The sequence below is a fragment of the Equus przewalskii genome, chromosome 21 (assembly GCF_037783145.1).
Source record: "Equus przewalskii isolate Varuska chromosome 21, EquPr2, whole genome shotgun sequence".
Taxonomy (NCBI): Eukaryota; Metazoa; Chordata; class Mammalia; order Perissodactyla; family Equidae; genus Equus; species Equus przewalskii.
Window position 1 is genome coordinate 1152531 of NC_091851.1, and position 19382 is coordinate 1171912.

Here is a 19382-nt window from a genome sequence, read left to right on the forward strand (position 1 = left end):
ATAAGCATCCAGAAAACAATCCCAAAGACAATGAAATCTACAATCTAAATGACGATGATTTCAAAACTGCCATTATGAAAAAACTCAATGACCTAAAAGAGAATTCAGATAGACAACTCAATGACTTCAGGAGCTATGTCACAAAAGAGCTTGACACCATAAAGAAGAACCAATTAGAAATACTGCAGATGAAGAACACAATGGAGGAGATTAAGAAAAATCTGGACTCTCTGAACAGTAGGGTCGATAATATGGAGGAAAGAATTAGCAATTTGGAGGATAGGAATATAGAAATGCTGCAGGCAGAGGAGGAGAGAGAATTAAGACTAAAAAGAAATGAAGAAACTCTCCGAGAATTATCCGACTCAATTAGGAGATGCAACATAAGGAATATAGGTATACCAGAGGGAGAAGAGAAGGAGAAGGGGACAGAAGGCCTGTTCAAAGAAATAATGGCTGAGAACTTTCCAAACTTGGGAAGAGAGATGGAACTTCATGTCACAGAAGCCAATAGATCTCCAAACTTTATTAACGCAAGAAGACCAACCCCAAGACATATAGTAGTGAAACTAGCAAAAGTCAACGACAAAGAGAAAATACTAAGGGCAGCCAGGCAGAAGAAAATAACTTACAAAGGAAACCCCATAAGGCTATCAGCAGATTTCTCAGGAGAGACCTTACAGGCTAGAAGAGATTGGAATGAAATATTCAAAACTCTGAAGGACAAAAACCTGCAGCCAAGAATACTCTACCCAGCAAAAATATCCTTCAAATATGATGGAGAAATAAAAACTTTCCCAGATAAACAAAAGTTAAGGGAGTTCATCACCACAAAACCTCCTCTTCAAGAATTGCTCAGGAAGAAACTCATTCCTGAAAAATCAAAAAAAGGAAAGGGGTTACAAAATCCAGAACAAAGGAGATAAGCAGAAGGACAATAACACAAAGTAACAGCTCTCCATCAGGACAAAATGCAAAGGAACCAGAAAGCAAGTGATAAAATTGCAACAGTAGGCCCCCACATTTCAATAATCACACTAAACGTGAATGGATTGAACTCTTCAATCAAAAGGCACAGAGTGACAGGATGGATCAAACAACAAGATCCAACAATATACTGCCTCCAGGAACACACCTCAGCCACAAGGACAAACACAGACTCAGAGTGAAGGGGTGGAAGACAATACTCCAAGCCAATAATGAACAAAAGAAAGCAGGTGTTGCCATACTTTATATCAGACAAAGTAGACTTCAAAGCAAAACAGATAAAGAAAGACAAAGAGGGGCAGTATATAATGATAAAAGGGACACTCCACCAAGATGACATAACGGTCATAAATATACACGCACCTAACACAGGAGCACCAAAATTCATGAAGAAACTGTTAACAAAACTAAAAGGAGACATCAACAGTAATACAATAATAGTAGGGGACCTCAACACCCCATTAACAACAATGGACAGATCATCCAGACAGAAAATCAACAAGGAAATTATAGAATTAAATGAAAAATTAGATCAGATGGACCTAATAGATATATATAGGACACTTCATCCAAAAACAGCAGGTTACACATTCTTCTCAAGCGCGCATGGAACATTCTCAAGGATAGACCATATCTTGGGAAACAAAGCAAGCATCAATAAGTTCAAGAGGTTGAAATAATATCAAGCATCTTTTCTGATCACAATGCTATGAAACTAGAAATCAACTACAAGAATAAAGCTGGGAAAGGGCCAAAAATGTGGAGACTAAACAACATGCTACTGAACAAACAATGGATTATTGAAGAAATTAAAGAAGACGTCAAATATTATCAGGAGACAAATGAAAATGAAAACACACCATACCAAATTATTTGAGACACAGCAAAGGCAGTCCTAAGAGGAAAATTCATTGCATACAGGCTCACCTCAATAAGCAAGAAAAATCTTACATAAACAACCTCAAACGACACCTAACAGAATTAGAAAAAGAAGAATAAACAAAGCCCAAAGTCAGTAGAAGGAGGGAAATAATAAGAATTAGAGCAGAAATAAATGATATTGAAACAAAAAAGACAGTAGAAAGGATCAATGAAACAAAGAGTTGGTTCTTCGAAAAAATTAACAAAATCGACAAACCCTTAGCCAGACTCACTAAAAAAAAAGAGAGAAGTCTCAAATAAATAAAATTAGAAATGAGAGAGGAGAAATCACAACAGATACCAAAGAAATACAAAGGATCATAAGAGAATACTATGAAAAACTATATGCCAACAAATTGAACAACCTAGAAGAAATGGATAAATTCCTAGACTCATACAACCTACCCAAACTGAATCAGGAAGAAATAGAGAATCTGAATAGACCAAGCACAAGTAAAGAAATAGAAACAGGGGCTGGCCCCGTGGCCGAGTGGTTAAGCTCGTGCGCTCCACTGCAGGCGGCCCAGTGTTTCGTTGGTTCGAATCCTGGGCACGGACATGGCACTGCTCATCAGACCACGCTGAGGCAGCGTCCCACGTGCCACAACTGGAAGGACCCACAACGAAGAATATACAACTATGTACCGGGGGGCTTTGGGGAGAAAAAGGAAAAATAAAATCTTAAAAAAAAAAAAAAAAAAAAAAGCTTTAAAAAAAAAAAAAAAAAGAAATAGAAACAGTAATCAAAAACCTCCCCAAAAATAAGAGTCCAGGACCAGAAGGCTTCTCTGGCGAATTCTATCAAACAGTCAAAGAAGATTTAATACCTATACTTCTCAAACTGTTCCAGAAAATAGGGGATGATGGAGCACTCCCTAATACATTCTATGAAGCCAACATCACCCTGATCCCCAAACCTGACAAGGATAACACAAAGAAGGAAAACTACAGGCCAATATCACTGATGAATATAGATGCAAAAATCCTCAACAAAATTTTGGCAAACTGAATACAGCAATATATCAAAAAGATTATACACCATGATCAAGTGGGATTTATACCAGGGATACAGGGATGGTTCAACATCTGCAAGTCAATCAACGTGATTCAGTACATTAACAAAATGAGAAACAAAAACCACATGATCATCTCAATAGATGCAGAGAAAGCATTCGACAAGATCCAACACCCATTTATGATAAAAACCCTCAATAAAATAGGTATAGAAGGAAAGTACCTCAACATAATAAAGGCCATATATGATAAACCCACAGCCAACATCATACTCAACGGACAAAAGCTGAAACCCATCCCTCTCAGAACAGGAACAAGACAAGGGTGCCCACTTTCACCACTCTTATTCAACATAATACTGTAGGTGTTGGCCAGAGCTATTTGGCAGGAAAAAGAAATAAAAGGAATCCAAATAGGCAACGAAGAAGTAAAACTCTCGCTGTTTGCAGATGACATGATCTTATATATAGAAAACCCCAAAGAATCCATACAAAAACTATTAGAAACAATCAACAACTACAGCAAAGTTGCAGGGTATAAAATCAACATACATAAATCAGTAGCATTTCTATATGCTAACAACGAACTAATAGAAAAAGATCTCAAGAACTCAATCCCATTCACGATCACATCAAAAAGAATAAAATACCTTGGGATAAATTTAACCAAGGAAGTGAAAGATCTATACAACGAAAACTACAAGACCTTCTTGAAAGAAATCGACAACGACATAATGAGATGGAAAGACATTCCATGCACATGGATTGGAAGAATAAACATAGTTAAAATGTCCATACTACCTAAAGCAATCTACAGATTCAACGCTATCCCAATCAGAATTCCAATGTCATTCTTTACAGAAATCGAACAAAGAATCCAAAAATTCATATGGGGCAACAAAAGACCCTGAATTGCTAAAGCAATCCTGAGAAAGAAGAACAAAGCTGGAGGCATCACAATCCCTGACTTCAAAACATACTAGAAAGCCACAGTAATCAAAACAGCATGGTACTGGTACAAAAACAGATGCACAGGTCAATGGAACAGAATTGAAAGCCCACAAATAAAACCACACATCTATGGACAGCTAATCTTTGACAAAGGCGCTGAGGGCCTACAATGGAGGAAAGAAAGTCTCTTCAACAAATGGTGCTGGGAAAACTGGACAGCCACATGTAAAAGAATGAAAATCAACCATTCTTTTTCACCATTTACTAAAATAAACTCAAAATGGATCAAAGACCTAAAGATTAGGCCTGAAACAATAAGTCTTCTAGAAGAGAATATCGGCAGCACACTCTTTGACATCAGCTTCAAAAGAATCTTTTCGGACACCATAACCCCTCACATGAGGGAAACAATAGAAAGAATAAACACATGGGACTTCATCAGGCTAAAGAGCTTCTTCAAGGCAAGGGAAAACAGGATTGACACAAAAAAACAGCCCACTAAGTGGGAAAAAATATTCACAAGTTATTTATCCAACAAAGGGTTAATCTCCATAATATACAAAGAACTCACACAACTCAACAATAAAACATCAAATAACCCAATTACAAAATGGGCAGGGGACATGAACAGACATTTCTCCAAAGAAGATATACGGATGGCCAATAGGCACATGAAAAGATGCTCATCATCACTAATCATCAGGGAAATGCAAATCAAAACTACACTAAGATATCACCTTACACCTGTTAGAATGGCAAAAATATCCAAAACCAAGAGTGACAAATGTTGGAGAGGCTGTGGAGAAAAGGGAACCCTCATATACTGTTGGTGGAAATGCAAACTGGTGCAGCCACTATGGAAAACAGTATGGAGATTCCTCAAAAAGTTAAGAGTAGTAATACCTTATGACCCAGCCATCCCACTACTGGGTATATAGCCTAAGAACCTGAAATCAGCAATTTCAGAAGCTCCATGCACCCCTATCTTCATCGCAGCATTATTCACAATAGCCAAGTCATGGAACCAACCTAAGTGCCCAGCAACCAATGATTGGATAAAGAAGTTGTGGTATATATATACAATGGAATACTACTCAGCCATAAAAAAGGACAAAGTTGTCCCATTCACAACAACATGGATAGACCTTGAGAGTATTATGTTGAGTGAAATAAGCCAGACAGAGAAAGATGAACTCTGTATGACTCCACTCATAGGTGGTAGTTAACATATGGACAAAGAGAACTGATCGGTGGTTGCCAGGGGAAAGGGGGGTTGGGGGGAGGGCACTAGGGGTGAAGTGGTGCACCTACAACATGACTAATAATGACGTACAACTGTAATTTCACAAGGATGTTAACTTTTATAACCTTAATAAAAACAAACAAACAAAAAACAATATGCCAAATAGTCCAAACTTTTGCTCTGTGATAGACTGCTACAGGATTGGCACCCAATTTGTTGGCATTTCCCTACATTGTCACACTAAATAGTGCCCCCCACACTGACTTTGGGCTTGGCCATGTGAATCACTTTGGCCAATAAGACAATAATGTGTAACATAAGCAAAGACTTGAAAAATCTTTGCACACTGGGACTCATCCTCTCTTGCTGCTGTTAAAATCCCAACCATGACTGCCATGGGATGAAGTGCCCTGCTGGAGGATAAGAGACACGTGGTCTAGTCATCACTGTCCCCCCAGCCAATGGCCAGCCAATATTCTCAAGTATGGCTGCCTAGATGAGTGGCAGCCAACAACACACCCATGAGGGAACCCAGGTGAGACCAGCAGAGCAACAGCCATCCAGCTGAAACTAACTCAAATTGCTGACCCTGAGAATCATGAGCTAAGTAAATAGATGTTGTTTTAAGCCACTAACTTTTAGGGTGATTTCTTATGCAGCAAATGCTAACTGATACATGCTCCTTCGTTGTTTCATGGAATGGAAAAAAGAGTAAACTTTAGAAGAGTTACTGAATGTGTGATGATACTTCTAATCAGTCATTAGTACAGAATAAAGAGTGTCATAGCAATATAAGAATGTTGCTGAAAAAATATCTTTGTTTTTACAGAATTCCTAAAGGACCAAATCAACCACTTTGGGTGACTTCCTGAAATCCTCTATGGGTGTAATAAACAGCATTGAAGGGGCGAAAGCAGCCACAACCATGCCTTCATTTCTTTACGCCATAGCCTATGGGAGGAGCCCTTTCTTGGTTTGGGTTTTCCCCTTGGATGTCAACCAGAAAGTCTCACTAAATGCCTAAGAAGCAGCCCAACTTTCAAACAACTTGTTCCACTGATGTCATTGGCTGTACCCTTCCTGGCTAAGGTAAAAACGCCAACACGCTCCATCTTACTACCAGTCAGTAGTCTCTATAAAAATATTAATACACAGTAGGTATATTATTATGATTAAAGATTCCAGTTGCTGTATCATTAAAAGAATTGTTTCTGACAGGCTAACCCTACTGTTGCCAGAACAGAGAAACACAACTGGGTGGCAGAGTAGAGCTCAATTCTCCAGGAGCCTGTACTACCTGTCAAGGTCTTAGACTGACCAGGTGGAAAAGCCTGTTGCCCCAGCCACTCACCTCCTAGCATTTAATTTAAAAGATTGTCTCTGAGTGGGTTTTGGACCTTTGCCCAGTTCCAAAAACCACATTTACTGGCTGAGGTTACTGTGTGAAAATTGTTGCAATAAAATGGCTTCAGTAATTGATTGCCAAAAATTGATTGCCAAAAATACTATGAAAACAATTGCATGTGAATATTGGTTGTATTTATTTGCAAACTTAATTAGAAGCGCATGCAAGTCTTGAATAAAATTCTTTTGAGTTTAGTTAATTATAAAGCCACAGGAATTTAACTGAGGACTAAGAAGATACGCCAATCACCTGTTCATCTCCACTGACCTCGGCATAGTGCAGTTATTCAGACACGGATATAAAGTGCATGGACATAATGAGAGGGAGGGGAGGAAAAAAGCCCAACAAGTGACAAAGGAATGATGGAGGCTTTCAGGAATTTCTCTTGCATTTTCAATTTGGTAACTATCTCAAATTTTTTATGGCTGGTGGATATTATACATTGGAGCCGATTTTCCAAAAATTCATAAGAAAGCTGAAAATCCTCTGCTGGCCAACTTGGGCATTTAGGAGCTTGGGAACATCTTTGCACAGGAGAGGCCTGACTCCTTCCCATCATCTCCAAACAACGGCAAATTTCACTTCTAAGTAATTCTTCACTTCTAAGCTGTTCTGATTCTCTCTCACCATCTCTTACAGGAGGCCCCCAACGGGATCTGTGCAGCCAGTTTGGTCCTAGCCCCACGCCCCCTCTCCTCTCACTTCCATATCCCCTACACCCTTGTCCCACTCTGCAGTCAAAGCAGCTTCCAAAACTGCAGGTCTGAGCATGGCCTCCTGCCTGAAACCCCTCAGTGGTTCTCCACACCCACAACAGCTGCCTGTCCTGTGGCACAGCCACACCCCGAAGCTGAGGAAGGCTGAAGCTGTGGATGGGCCTGGGCTCTCCAGTCTCAGGTCCCTTCCCTCTGTAGGGCTCCTTCTTGACCGTATTACTAGTCCTTCCTGTCTTGTAGACATCTGGGTTTGTGACTTCACCTAAAATCCAATCTCCCGTAGATGGCTGGTGTGGTCCTCAGTGATGGGACCCCACTTCCTCTTGGTCTTGTCTCCCTAGTCTCACCATGATCCATAGGGCTCAGCAATTCTAACCAGTTATTGTTCCCTGGAGATCTAGGTTGGATGCCTCTGTGCTTTATCTGCTCACGACGCCCCCTTGGACTGGAATTGTCCCACCACCTCCCCATGAGCCTTCTTACTCAACAGTCTGGTTCTCCCCCTCAAGATGCAATGCAGGGAATGCCCCTTTGCATCGACTCCTGATCCCCCACACTGAGCTCAAAGCCCCATGCCCTCCTTCGGATGTTCTCAGAGCAGACTGGGTATTCTATCATCATAACTCCTATGTTATGCTGAAATCGCAATTTTGTGTAAGTGCTTCCTAAAACTTCATGCAGGTCAGCAGCATTTTTACTTTTGCTTTCAGCAAAAACAGACTTTCGAATACAGTGGACACTTAGACAGAGGCTTTTGAACGGAAGCTAAAGAACTCGCCCAACTTTCTCAAAACCTAGCACAGCCAGAGCTCACACTTTCTCTCCCCTTAATAGGTGTCATCAGAAGGCTTGAAGGTCTCCTTGGATGGCCTCTCCCACTCCAGCAACTTCTCTTGACTCCCAGTCAGTTGGTTTCATGGGTTCCATTCATAGCAATTGCTACAACATCATATTTTATTTTTCCATTTCTGAATTTCCCTTCTGACTAAAACTCTCTCTCCCCAGCAGCTTCTGTTTTCATTGTACCTCCAGTCCTGATGCTTCTGGTCTCCTTGGCCCATCAATTCCTTATGATTTCACTGGCTTTCTCCCCAGTCTTGGGCCCCACGGGTGTGGATCTGGTTCTACTCCAAACCTCCTCCCTCTCGCTTTCTTCTGCCTCCTCCATCTTGCAGGCAGGAAGCCCAGAGTTTGCTCTGCTGGGAGCCTCACCTGCTGAACTCTAGCCACAAGTCGCTGGAGAAAGTCACGGAGACCTGGGCCTGACCAAGTCTTCACACAGACCCCCACTGCAGCTTGGCAGTTTCTTCAACAGTCTCTTCCAGAATGGGCACTTCTCCAAGTCATCGCTCTGAGTGTCTCCGAACTCCTCATGTCCCCAGCCTCCCCTGGCTCCAGCGACCCTCGGCCAACGACGGCCCTTCATTTCTTCTTCCATCCAGAGCACTCTCCACCCTTCTCTTCTCTCTCAGACAAGCAGTATGCTGACTTTGTGAAAGGCCAGAACTTCTGCGGACATGCTTCCACACACATCTTCTGCTTCCCCAGGATGGCTCCCTAGCCCTGATCCTGCATTCTCTGTCCTGAACGTTTCCCCTCCGCCTACAAATGTTCTAGCCTCCCTTAGTTGAAAACAAACTTCCTCTCCCTTTGACCACATGTTTCCTCCTGAAGGTCCTTCCTCTCTAAACTGACTGAAAATATGGACGTTCTTTCCCTGCCACTCACATGCTGGAGGAACACCCATTACCCTCACGGCAACTGAATTACTTCCTTAAGCTTGGGCACTGGCCTCCCAAGTTTGACAAACATACAGCTTTTGTTCAGACCCGTGCAGTGTCGCTCGCCCTCCCACTGGGGGCTGCATCAAAGAAGGGATTAGCTGCACAAGCGGCAGCTGCTGTGCCATGTTCGTGTTATAGTGTGTCCAACTGCGCATTTCTAAGCATGTAATCCAAATATCCTCACCTGCCCTCCAGTCTACTGAAGAAGTGATTTCTGTAATAATTCAACTCATCTTCCCTTTAGGTGATCAATTACTATTTCTTCCAGCAGGTTTTAGCTAGCCAATGATACCTTAGTAGAAACTTTGGAATGCCAAATTGAGGAAACCATATGTGGCAGCAAAAACACTTCCCACAGTGTTCCGACACACACATTTCCAGCCTCCTGTGTCCTAGAACCATGTGCCCCTCTCTCACCTTGCTCACTGGCCAATGACCTCTCTCTCCTGTGGGTGGGGTGTTAGCAGGGATCCCCAACTGACCTGCTAGTGCTGGCCACCATTAAATCCATCTGTAGCCCCATCCTTGGGTTATCTCTGACCAGAATCCCTGCTGAAGCCCCCACTGGGTCTTGGTCATCTAGTCTTTCTTCACTCTTTCCATCTGCCACAAATATTCAAGAGTTAAGGGGCACCAAGAATGCTGCAGTTTCTTTGCATTTTCACACTCAAGTTTCATTCCCTAACTCTTGCCAGGTGCTCAAGGGTCCCCACCAATTCCTTCCACCTCATTCCCAAAGGCCTATGACAAGTACATCCTCTGACCTCCAGCTCCTGGAATTCCTCTTCTTCCTCCACGTCATAGGAGAGGGTGTGGATTTTGATGTCATCGGCAGAGAGGTCGATGAACTTCCCTTCGGGGTACTCCAGGCTCTCTTTGGTAGGTGACCGGTCCTCAATGAAGGTGGTCTCACAGCAGTCGGCAGCCACGCCATCCCCCCAGGAGCGCAGCATGCCCTCCGAGTAGAGGATGATGTTGGGCCGGTAGCGGGACTCTACCGACTGCTGCAGAGTGTTGGGGTCCAGCAGCTGCTGGACTGGCTCATTCCTGCTGCCGTCCAGGGTGGCCGGTGCTGCACTGCCCCCCACCCGGCAGCTCTGGTACTGGGGTGCTGGGTAAACAGACACCAGGCCGTCTCTGCTCTCGGCCATGAAGTTTCTGGTGTTAATTAAGCCATTCCTTTTGCTGGCATCGCTGATTTTACTGTGCACCAGCATGCTCTTCTGTTCAATCAAGCCATCCATAGTGCTTTCCCTGCCCGACCGGGCGTCAGGCTGGTGGGCTGGACTCCAGGGTCACACTTGCCTCAGGGGACCCATATCTCCTGGAGGAGGAAGAAACAGAGATGAGACATGGAAATCATACCTGAAAAAGAGCTAATCACTCAGCCCCTTCTCTCAGAGGCACTAGTCAGCTGATATGCACAGTAGCTGGGAGAGTCAGACGATATTCCAGTCCTGCCTATGCCCGCAATTTATAAAAGGCTCTATCAGGGCAGCCAGCCAGCGCAAGCCAGAAATGGATTACTTGAATCTCTATAAAGGCTCTGCTTCCAAATGAAGGAGACTCTGCAGGAACTGGAACCCCTGCAGCTCTAGAGAAACCTAGGATTGCCAGCAGACATCCAGAAACCCACAGGTAAATCCATTCCATTAGCATCAGACCAGCCCACAGGGAAGATAAGGCCGTAAACCTGCAATGCGGAAGATCCATGGATACTCATGAGTAAAAAACACACACTCAAGGAAGAAAGGGTCTAAAATAATGTCCCACACAGATTTAAAAGATAAATGACAGGAAGACCCACACCATTAGTACTGTATATGGACAAAATTCCCCAACTGAGGCAACACTCACATGTACATTCTAGCACATTCTAAAGTACCTATTAGAACTATCTCAACACTCACACATGCCTACTGGCCTTCCAGCACAGTCCCAGAAGTCGGACTAGAAACTTCCTGCCTTAATGGGGCTCTACTTGGAGAAACATCCTCAAATTTGGGATGCAGTTAAGGAGTCCTCTAAATTGTTTCTCCCTGGATCATGTTCCTTTTCAGGGTTTCAAATGTTAAAAAAAAAAGAAAAGAAGATAACCAAGCTTATGATTTTTGGAGATAAAGAATGAATTTCCTCTTTGCAAGTTAATAATTATTATGTAAGGAAACCTCATCTTGGGGACTTCAGGTGCTCTGGCTTTCTCTGAGGTTTAAGAATTTTCTTATATTGTAATGGCTTTATTTGGTGGTAGTTGCAGGAATCTAAAATTCCAGACTTACCAGAGGAGGAGAGATAGAGAGGACACCTTTGTGACTCATTGGAAAATAACAGTTTTAACAGAGTTGACAAATGACTACTCAAACTACAGTATGTAAATGCACTGAGAGATGGCGGGTATTATCAACGTACTCTGTGTCAGATTTAAGAGAGGTCCAAAAACACACTGCTACTCTGCTTACGTGGCACGAAGAAGTATTCCACTCTGGAGGCACATTCACAATCTGCAATTTAAAACCATTAATTAAACTATTTGAACAAGATCTTTTGAGCACCGGCAACATGCAAGGCACATGTGTTCGGGCATCATATCTGTGCTCGACCATCTTCCAGGCTGGTACAACACGCTTGTTGAGGTATTTCTGGTCCAACTACTCAACTTCTCTAATCTTCCTCCTTCCACAGAGACGGCACTGGGGTGATCCCACAATTGGGCCCCTCATGTGGTTTGTGATCTCTGGATGTACGACCAAGACTAGAACAACCTTCTTGATATTCAGTTTGGTTTCTCAGTCTTAGCTCTTCTACCTAGATCCATTGTAGGTATCTTATAAAAGACATTTGGTTGCGTTTGTCCAAATTCCACCTCTCCAATGGAATCACTTGCTCTCTCCTAGCCAGAGAAACCTCTTCCTTTTCTGGTGTATTCTCAGAAGCTGTATAGTTCCTGTTGCCTCCTTCTCTGCCAGCTTGACAGCTACTAACGCAAACACCCTCTACCAGCCCCTGCCCCTGCCCCTGTCCAGGAGCTCCCTGAGACCAAAGAGCCAGGGTTACCCTTTCCCTTGCTAGCACCTGGTATGCAGCAGGTACTCAACGAACATGTGTTGAAACAAACAGTCTCAAGTGTTACGTGATTAGAATTATCCCTACTGAGTGACCTCCTTGAGCTGCACAGCCCCAGACGTGAATCTGATGTTATGGCATCTTGAGGAAGACCAGCGTAGGTCTCTTAGATGCTTTCTAGAGTTTGCCACCCAAAGTCCCAGCTGAGAACTGGGAGTTTGTTAGGAAGGCAGCCGCTTGAGCGCCACCTGGAACTACTGACTCAGACTCTGCATTTGCACGTGATCACAGTGACTGTTGTGCACCTTAGAGTTGAAGGACACTGTTCTATATTGTATACTGCACGTTTTGGCCTGTGGTACAAGTTGGCTCGATTTTACAACTGATTAATTACTATCTTTTGTTAAGTATTCAAGTAAATATATCAAACAATTTGCACTCTTTTCTTTTCTTTTTTTTTTCAGGAAGACTAGCCCTGAGCTAACTACTGCCAGTCCTCCTCTTTTTGCTGAGGAAGCCTGGCCCTGAGCTAACATCCGTGCCCATCTTCCTCTACTTTGTATGTGGGACGCCTACCACAGCATGGCGCGCCAAGCAGTGCCATGTCTGCACCCGGGATCCGAACCGGCGAACCCCAGGCTGCTGAGAAGCAGAATGTGCAAACTTAACCGCTGTGCCACCAGGCTGGCTCCAACAATTTGCATTCTTAAAGACCTTTTTTTCTTCTTGAAGTGAACTTTTCCTACTTTGAGTGTCATAGATTATGATTACATCTGAGTGAAAGGGGCTGAAATTAGTGGAATTTTATTTTTGTCACTGCATTGTCCTTCAATATTTCTTTTAACACAGACAGGCTTGTCATATATATTGTCTTTAACTTCACAAGTCCCATTAGCTCATTTCCTTTGTGTTCTCTTCTACCCACTCCTGCTGACAGCCTTTGCTCAAGCCTGAGTTTAGCAGCTTAGAGAGAACACGGGGAAAGAACGCCTCCAGGGCTGCTACCAGCTCAGCAATCCCGCAGGCTCCTCGCCAGGGCTGTCTGGAGTCTTACCCAGGCACTGTGCTCTTCCTCCAAGGCTCTCCATAACAGGTACCTAATTATATAACTGGCTACCTTATATAACAAATCATACTTTGCTTATTCTGTATCTTTTCCTCAGTCCACCACACTCAGAACCAGTGGCTGCAAAGAGGAAAGCTTCTCACTTGATCCTTTATTTCTGCTTGAATGGCCTCTGCTATGTCTAGGATGCTGCCTTCTGTTGACAAACTCTTTCTGGGCTGCAAACTCAGCTGGGCTCCCAATTTCAACCTGTGGTGAAATTGGCCTTGAAATCTGTTTTTGTTAGTCTTTAGGGGCATCTGGTTGAGGTACAATGCTGGCCCCAGGCTACACCTGCTGCCTTCCTGAGCTGGCAGTGGGGGCAGTGAAGAAGGGCTCCTTGTCCCTGAGTGTGACCCCCTCACTCCTCCTGCCATGGGTCTCGCTCTCTGTACTACTGCTGGAAGAACCCTCCTGCCCACAAGTGTGGGTAAATATCAGGTGGATAAGAAAATTGATAGGGACTGTACAAGAAAAAGACAGAAGTAGGTGAGAAACACCTGCACCAATATTCTATTGCTGAGGAACACATTTCTCTTTACTTTGAGACTGCCATGATACAAAGAGCACTACAATAAGAATCAAGACGCCAGGGACGCAGCCTCAGATTTGCTACTAAATGTCTGTATGATCTTGGGCTAGTTCCTTCTGAAAGTGGAATTATTGATAAAGCAGTTGAGCAAGAGAAGCTGAAAGGTCCCTTTCAGCTCTATGATTCGTACCTCTTGGCCCTCAAGTCTTGGAGTTTTATGGGATGAGGTATTTCCACAAGGTGAGAAAAATTTCACATTGATCACAATAGGCTAGGTTTCAGTTCAATAAAATATGTCTTTATCAGGGCCAGCTCAGTGGCGTAGTGGGTAAGTTTGCATGCTCCTCATCGATAGCCCACAGTTTGTGGGTTAGGATCCCAGGCACAGAACTATGCACCATTCATCAAGCCATGCTGTGGTGGTGACCCAGCATGATACAAAATAGAGGAAGATTGGCACAGATGTTAGCTCAGGCAACAGATGTTAACTCAGGGCCAATCTTCCTCACTAAAAAAAATATATATATATGTATGTATGTTTATATATATGTATTTATCAATTGCTTATTATTTCAAGGCACTGTGTCAGGTGCTGCTAGAGATAGAAAGATGAGTTCCTAACATTAAAAGTTGATGGGCCAGCCTGGAGGTGCAGCAGTTAAGTTTGCACGTTTTGCTTTGGCGGCCCGGGGTTCGCTGGTTCAGATCCGGGGTGCAGACACGGCACCACTTGGCAAGCCATGCTGTGGTAGGCATCCCACATATAAAGTGGAGGAAGATAGGCATGGATGTTAGCTCAGAGCCAGTCTTCCTCAGCAAAAAAGAGGAGGACTGGCAGCAGATGTTAGCTCAGGGCTAATCTTCCTAAAAAAAAAAAAGTTGAATCAATGAAAAAGAAAGCAATGACAAAAACCACTGCAATAGTAGTTAGGCTGAACATACCAGAAAGCCATGCCAACATGAAACTGAAGTCTAATATTTTAAAATGAGCTAAAAGGAATTGCAAAAATAATAGAAATTGTGAGAGAACAACATAAATCAGAATTGGGGGAAAAATCAGAAGCAATGTAATTTGAGAACAGAAAGAGATGTGAACAGAACTCAGGAAAGAATTAGAAATGCAAGCAAAAATAATTTCAGAAATCAAAGCTAAACCAGAAGGGACACAGGAGTGAATAAATGCAGTGGATCTTACCTTAAAAGAAACAGAACGTGGAAAATAGAAAAATGTTTTAAATAAAAAAAAAAACCATGACTACTTCAATTTATACGAAATTTTTCTAGAGTAGACAAAAGTGTTGTATTACGGAAACAACCAAAACACTGTTGGAGGGGCTGGCCTGGTCGCATAGTGGTTAAGTTCACATGCCCCACTTCCGTGGCCCAGGGCTCACTGTTTCGGATCCTGGGTGTGGACCTACACACTGCTTGTCAAGCCATGCTGAGGCGGCATCCCACAGAGAAGAACTAGAAGTACGTACAACTAGGATATACAACTATGTACCGGGGCTTTGGGGAGAAGAAAAAAAAAAAAGAGGAAGATTGGCAACACATGTTAACTCAGGGCCAATCTTCCTCACCAAAAAACCATACCCTAAAACAAAAACCAAAAAACACTGTTTGACTCAGGGTGGGGAGGACACTTTTGTGGAAAGGGCACGAGGGAATCTTCTGAGGTGATGCAAATGCTCCGTATCTTGGGAAAGCAGAGGTTATGTAGATGTATGCGTTTGCCAAAACTAATCAAACTGTAGCACTGAAGACGTGTATTTCATTGTGTGCATTTAAAGCGCTAAAAATATTTTGAAAGAAAGTGATAAATATACAATAAAGGCAAAGAAAGTACAATGTGCATATAAAAGGAGACTGGAGAAGAGAATAAACAATGGATGACAGCAAATACTAAAACTATGATTGAAGAAAACTCCTGAAACACATGTTGAAAGGTGACAATAAGCATCTGGGAAAACAGACCCATTATGACCGGCCCCAATATAAATTGTAGCAAATCTACTAAACCTTAAAGAAAAAGAAACAAACATAAAAACACCTTTGGCTATTCAGGGAAAAAACCTGAGTCACTAAAAAGGGTAAGAAACTCAGATTGTCATCAGACTTGTGAGCAAAAATGCTTTATAACCGAAGCCAATGCAGAGAAGACTGAACATACTCAAGGCAACCAAACGTCAGTCAAAGATTTTATATGTAGTCAAATTGACCTTCAAGTTTAAGGCTGAAGGTAAGGTGACATGAAAGCACTGGAGGCATTTGTTCACATGAGATCTTCCTGGGGAAGCTAACTGAATATAAGCTATGACGAAAATTAGCAGAGAGATGTTATGTAAGTGCTGGTAGCTGTCAATGGCTACTAGCATGACAAAAAGAAAGACAACGGACATTACATGCCTTCTGTGGAAATACATGCCATCACCTATGAAGTCTTCTTGCCCACAAAACACAACAAAAAACAATCTTATTTTAATAAATCTCTATATCTAACTACCAATTATAAGAAATTTAGAGGACAGAAGAACATGCCCGATGACATCATGGGTGTATGCAATCAGCGAAATCCAGAATGTGGTAAACTCTACAGGGAAAATAACCCAGAAATTGTAAGGATTAAGAAACAGAGAGAGAGATAGAGATAGAGAAAGATTCTATAGATTAAAAAGACAGAAGACATAGCAACTAATTATATATATTAATCTTATTTGGATCTAATTCAAGCAAATAAATTGAGATTTTTTATGGGCATATGTGTATGTACATGTATATATACACACATACACATGTGTACACACATATGTACCCATAAATGTCTGATTTATACATATATGCATATGGGTTTGCATATTAAGACCTTGGAGAAGTGAGAGCACTGGCTGGATAGTTGATGACACTATGGAGTTCCCGTAATTTTTTTAGGTATTGTTAATTTTTTGAAAGTACACGATGAGGATTAAAAAAGAGATAGCTACTTTTAGAGACTCACACTAAAGTATTTACAGATGAAATAAATGATATAATGTCTGGGATTTGTTAAAACCTCATCCGGATAGGGAGGAGCAGTGGGTAGGGCACAGAGAAAACAAGCCTGGCCATGGGTTGGTAATCAATGAACTTGGTCGATGGGTCCCGACCAATTCTCTCTACTTTCACGTATGTTTGAAATTTTCTATAACAAAGAGTTTTTTTAAAAATCAACAGGCGAGGATGTGTAAGAAAGATGTTTCAGGCAGAGGGAACAGCATGAAACAAAGGCGAAGAGAAGGGACGTGTACAGGTAGATTTTGGTGAAATTCTAACAGAAAGGGGTGCAACCGAAGGAGGGGAGGGGCCTTATTTGGAAGGTCTTGAATGCCAACGCACAGATAAAACATTCACTTTGATCAAGAATGTTTGATCAACAGGTGAAGAAAGGCTTTGTGTGGAGTGTGCTCAACACAGAGGCAGCCTAGGTAGATGGATTTGTGCTTGGTGTGGGGAATGGGCCCAGAGGAAGCATAGGAGACACGGGCCATCTGGCTTTGATGCCCCGGGCAGTGAATGAAGCTGGCTTCTGGGCAGTGAGAAGGGCCTGAGGCCCTGTGGGAACCCACAGGGTGGCAGGAACCAAGAGAGCACTGATTCCAGATTCCTGTGCTTTGTGTATCTCATCTCTTGGACAAGTGGATTGTAAGGAGGCACTGTGAGCAGCCATGGCAGTGGGGAGGATTCCACAACCAGCAGCTCCTGTGCTGCCGTCACTCCAGCCAACAGAGGTCTTCCCGAGGGACACAGGTCCTGGAGACCCTGCTGGAAACGCGGGCTTCACACAGCGAATTCTTCCCTTCTAACTGATGGGGTCCTGTGTGGGGCAGGGGTGGCAGGAGGTGCTGAACGCAGGCACGCTGTGTGTCCGTCTCACTCGCTCCTCTCAAGTACAAGCATTCTTCCAGGCTGTGTGTGGTTTGCCACTTTCCAGAAGACTGTGTTCAGCTTGGATCACCTGGGTGAGGATGTTTGTGAATGACACACTGGGCTTCTAACACTGAAGTGGCTGTGTGGCCTGTGGCTGTCTCCCAAAAGACCAGGGAGAACTCCTGGCCAGGTGCTTGGAGCTCACTGCACAGCCCCCAGGACCTGGCCCCTGGGATTAGTAAGGGCACCGGCGGCCTTGCTCGCCTGGGGGTCTCTGAGTACCACACGCTGAGTGGTAACTACAGCTTGTTCACAGAGAGCCTGGGCTCCCCAATCTGGAGGCAGAGCACGGCTCATCTAGGAGGAGTCTAGGAACAAGAGCTGGCCCCAAACCCTATTACTACTCGGGTCAGAGATGAGAAATTACCTGAAATCGTTTCTGAATAATTTGTAGAAAAATAGTTATGAACAGCCTCCAAGACAGAGGAGCCATCCAGGAAGAGAAAACAGGCAAAACAGGAAATAATGGAGGCAGGAGAATTGAGAGCAGGGCTGAGGGTAGCATTTTTGGGTCCCCCGCCCATTTTTTTGGTTGATTTTTTGGTTGGTTTGGGATTTGATTCTTGGTGCTTCTGTTGCCATTAAATCTAGTCTGAAAATCACTCTCGCATCACTTGTTCCTTCAATTTCCAAATTCAAAGCCAATCTTAACTCTTTTTTCCACCACCTCCACACCACCCAGTCACCAATTTTGTTGCTTTTCCTCAGAGATGCCCCTCAGATTCAGGTCACCCAGAAAGGGTCTGACACCCGCCCGCAGTGGCCCAGGGCACACTGCCACCAGCCTGGAGGGGTAGCTGCTGGCTCCTGACTCCTGCTGCCAGTCCCCATGCTGGAATGCCTTTCCACATTGCCACTTCTAACTTTTCAAAAGACACTGAAAGCAGAGATGTTTATGAATAATTTCCCAAATTTATTCATGGTGGTTCATTTTCGTACAAAAATTATGGACAGTCCTATTTGAGTCCACAAACTTTCTTGTTTGCCAAATCCCTCCCCAGGCCCACGAGTGCAGGGGCTGCACTTCTGATTATGTCTCTCCTGGAAAGGCTCAGGTGGGCCCACTATCCACACTCCAGGCCTCAGCCTGGGCTACAAGGTCTGGGTCTGCTCCTGATGCCCCATTCCAGCCTCACCTTCCATCACACTGGACCCCACACCAGACTCGGGATGCCCAGCTTCTCACTTTTGCAGAGACAAATGTCTGCTGGAACTGGCCTCTGTGTGTGCTGAGACCACCTGAGTCTGTCGCACTCTCCTGCCTTTGTCCTCTCCCCTCAGCTGCCCACTAACTCCACAGAGGCTTTGCTCAGGTATCACCCCCATCGTGGAGCAGCGTCCAGGTCAGGCCTCTGTGACAACACTTGCCATGCTCCCTGTGATTCACCTTGGACAGGGCTTGGCCTCAACTGGTCTGTGAGCTCCTCCAGGTCAGAGACCCACTCAACCACCCGTGCAAGTCTGATGACAAGTCCTAGATTATTCATTGGGTCCACAAGTGCGTGATGAATAACTAATGATGTTTTGCCAATATAGGCCACAACTGGGCCCAGAAATACATGCGACAAGAACTTCACTGATGAAAACAAAACATTCTTCTTTATCAATCAAGAGAAACCACTCGTTTAGTCACCAGCCCAGAAAGATGGGTAATTTAAAAGCTCACCTATCTTAGAATGTTACTGGCTTTTCTTGATTT

At 43.5% G+C, this 19382-nt stretch overlaps 1 protein-coding gene across 13 annotated transcripts in view; it reads right to left on the reverse strand.

Annotated features, from left to right (window-relative positions):
• SYNDIG1 (synapse differentiation inducing 1) overlaps window positions 1-19382 on the reverse strand; it is a 205023-nt gene that overhangs the window by 119496 nt on the left and 66145 nt on the right. For all 13 annotated transcript variants that reach the window (XM_070588966.1, XM_070588968.1, XM_070588969.1 and 10 more), the window contains exon 2: window positions 9785-10344. In XM_070588966.1, coding sequence (XP_070445067.1) covers window positions 9785-10264 — 480 coding nt within the window. In that variant the 5' untranslated portion in view covers window positions 10265-10344. The remainder of the gene's footprint in view (window positions 1-9784; window positions 10345-19382) is intronic.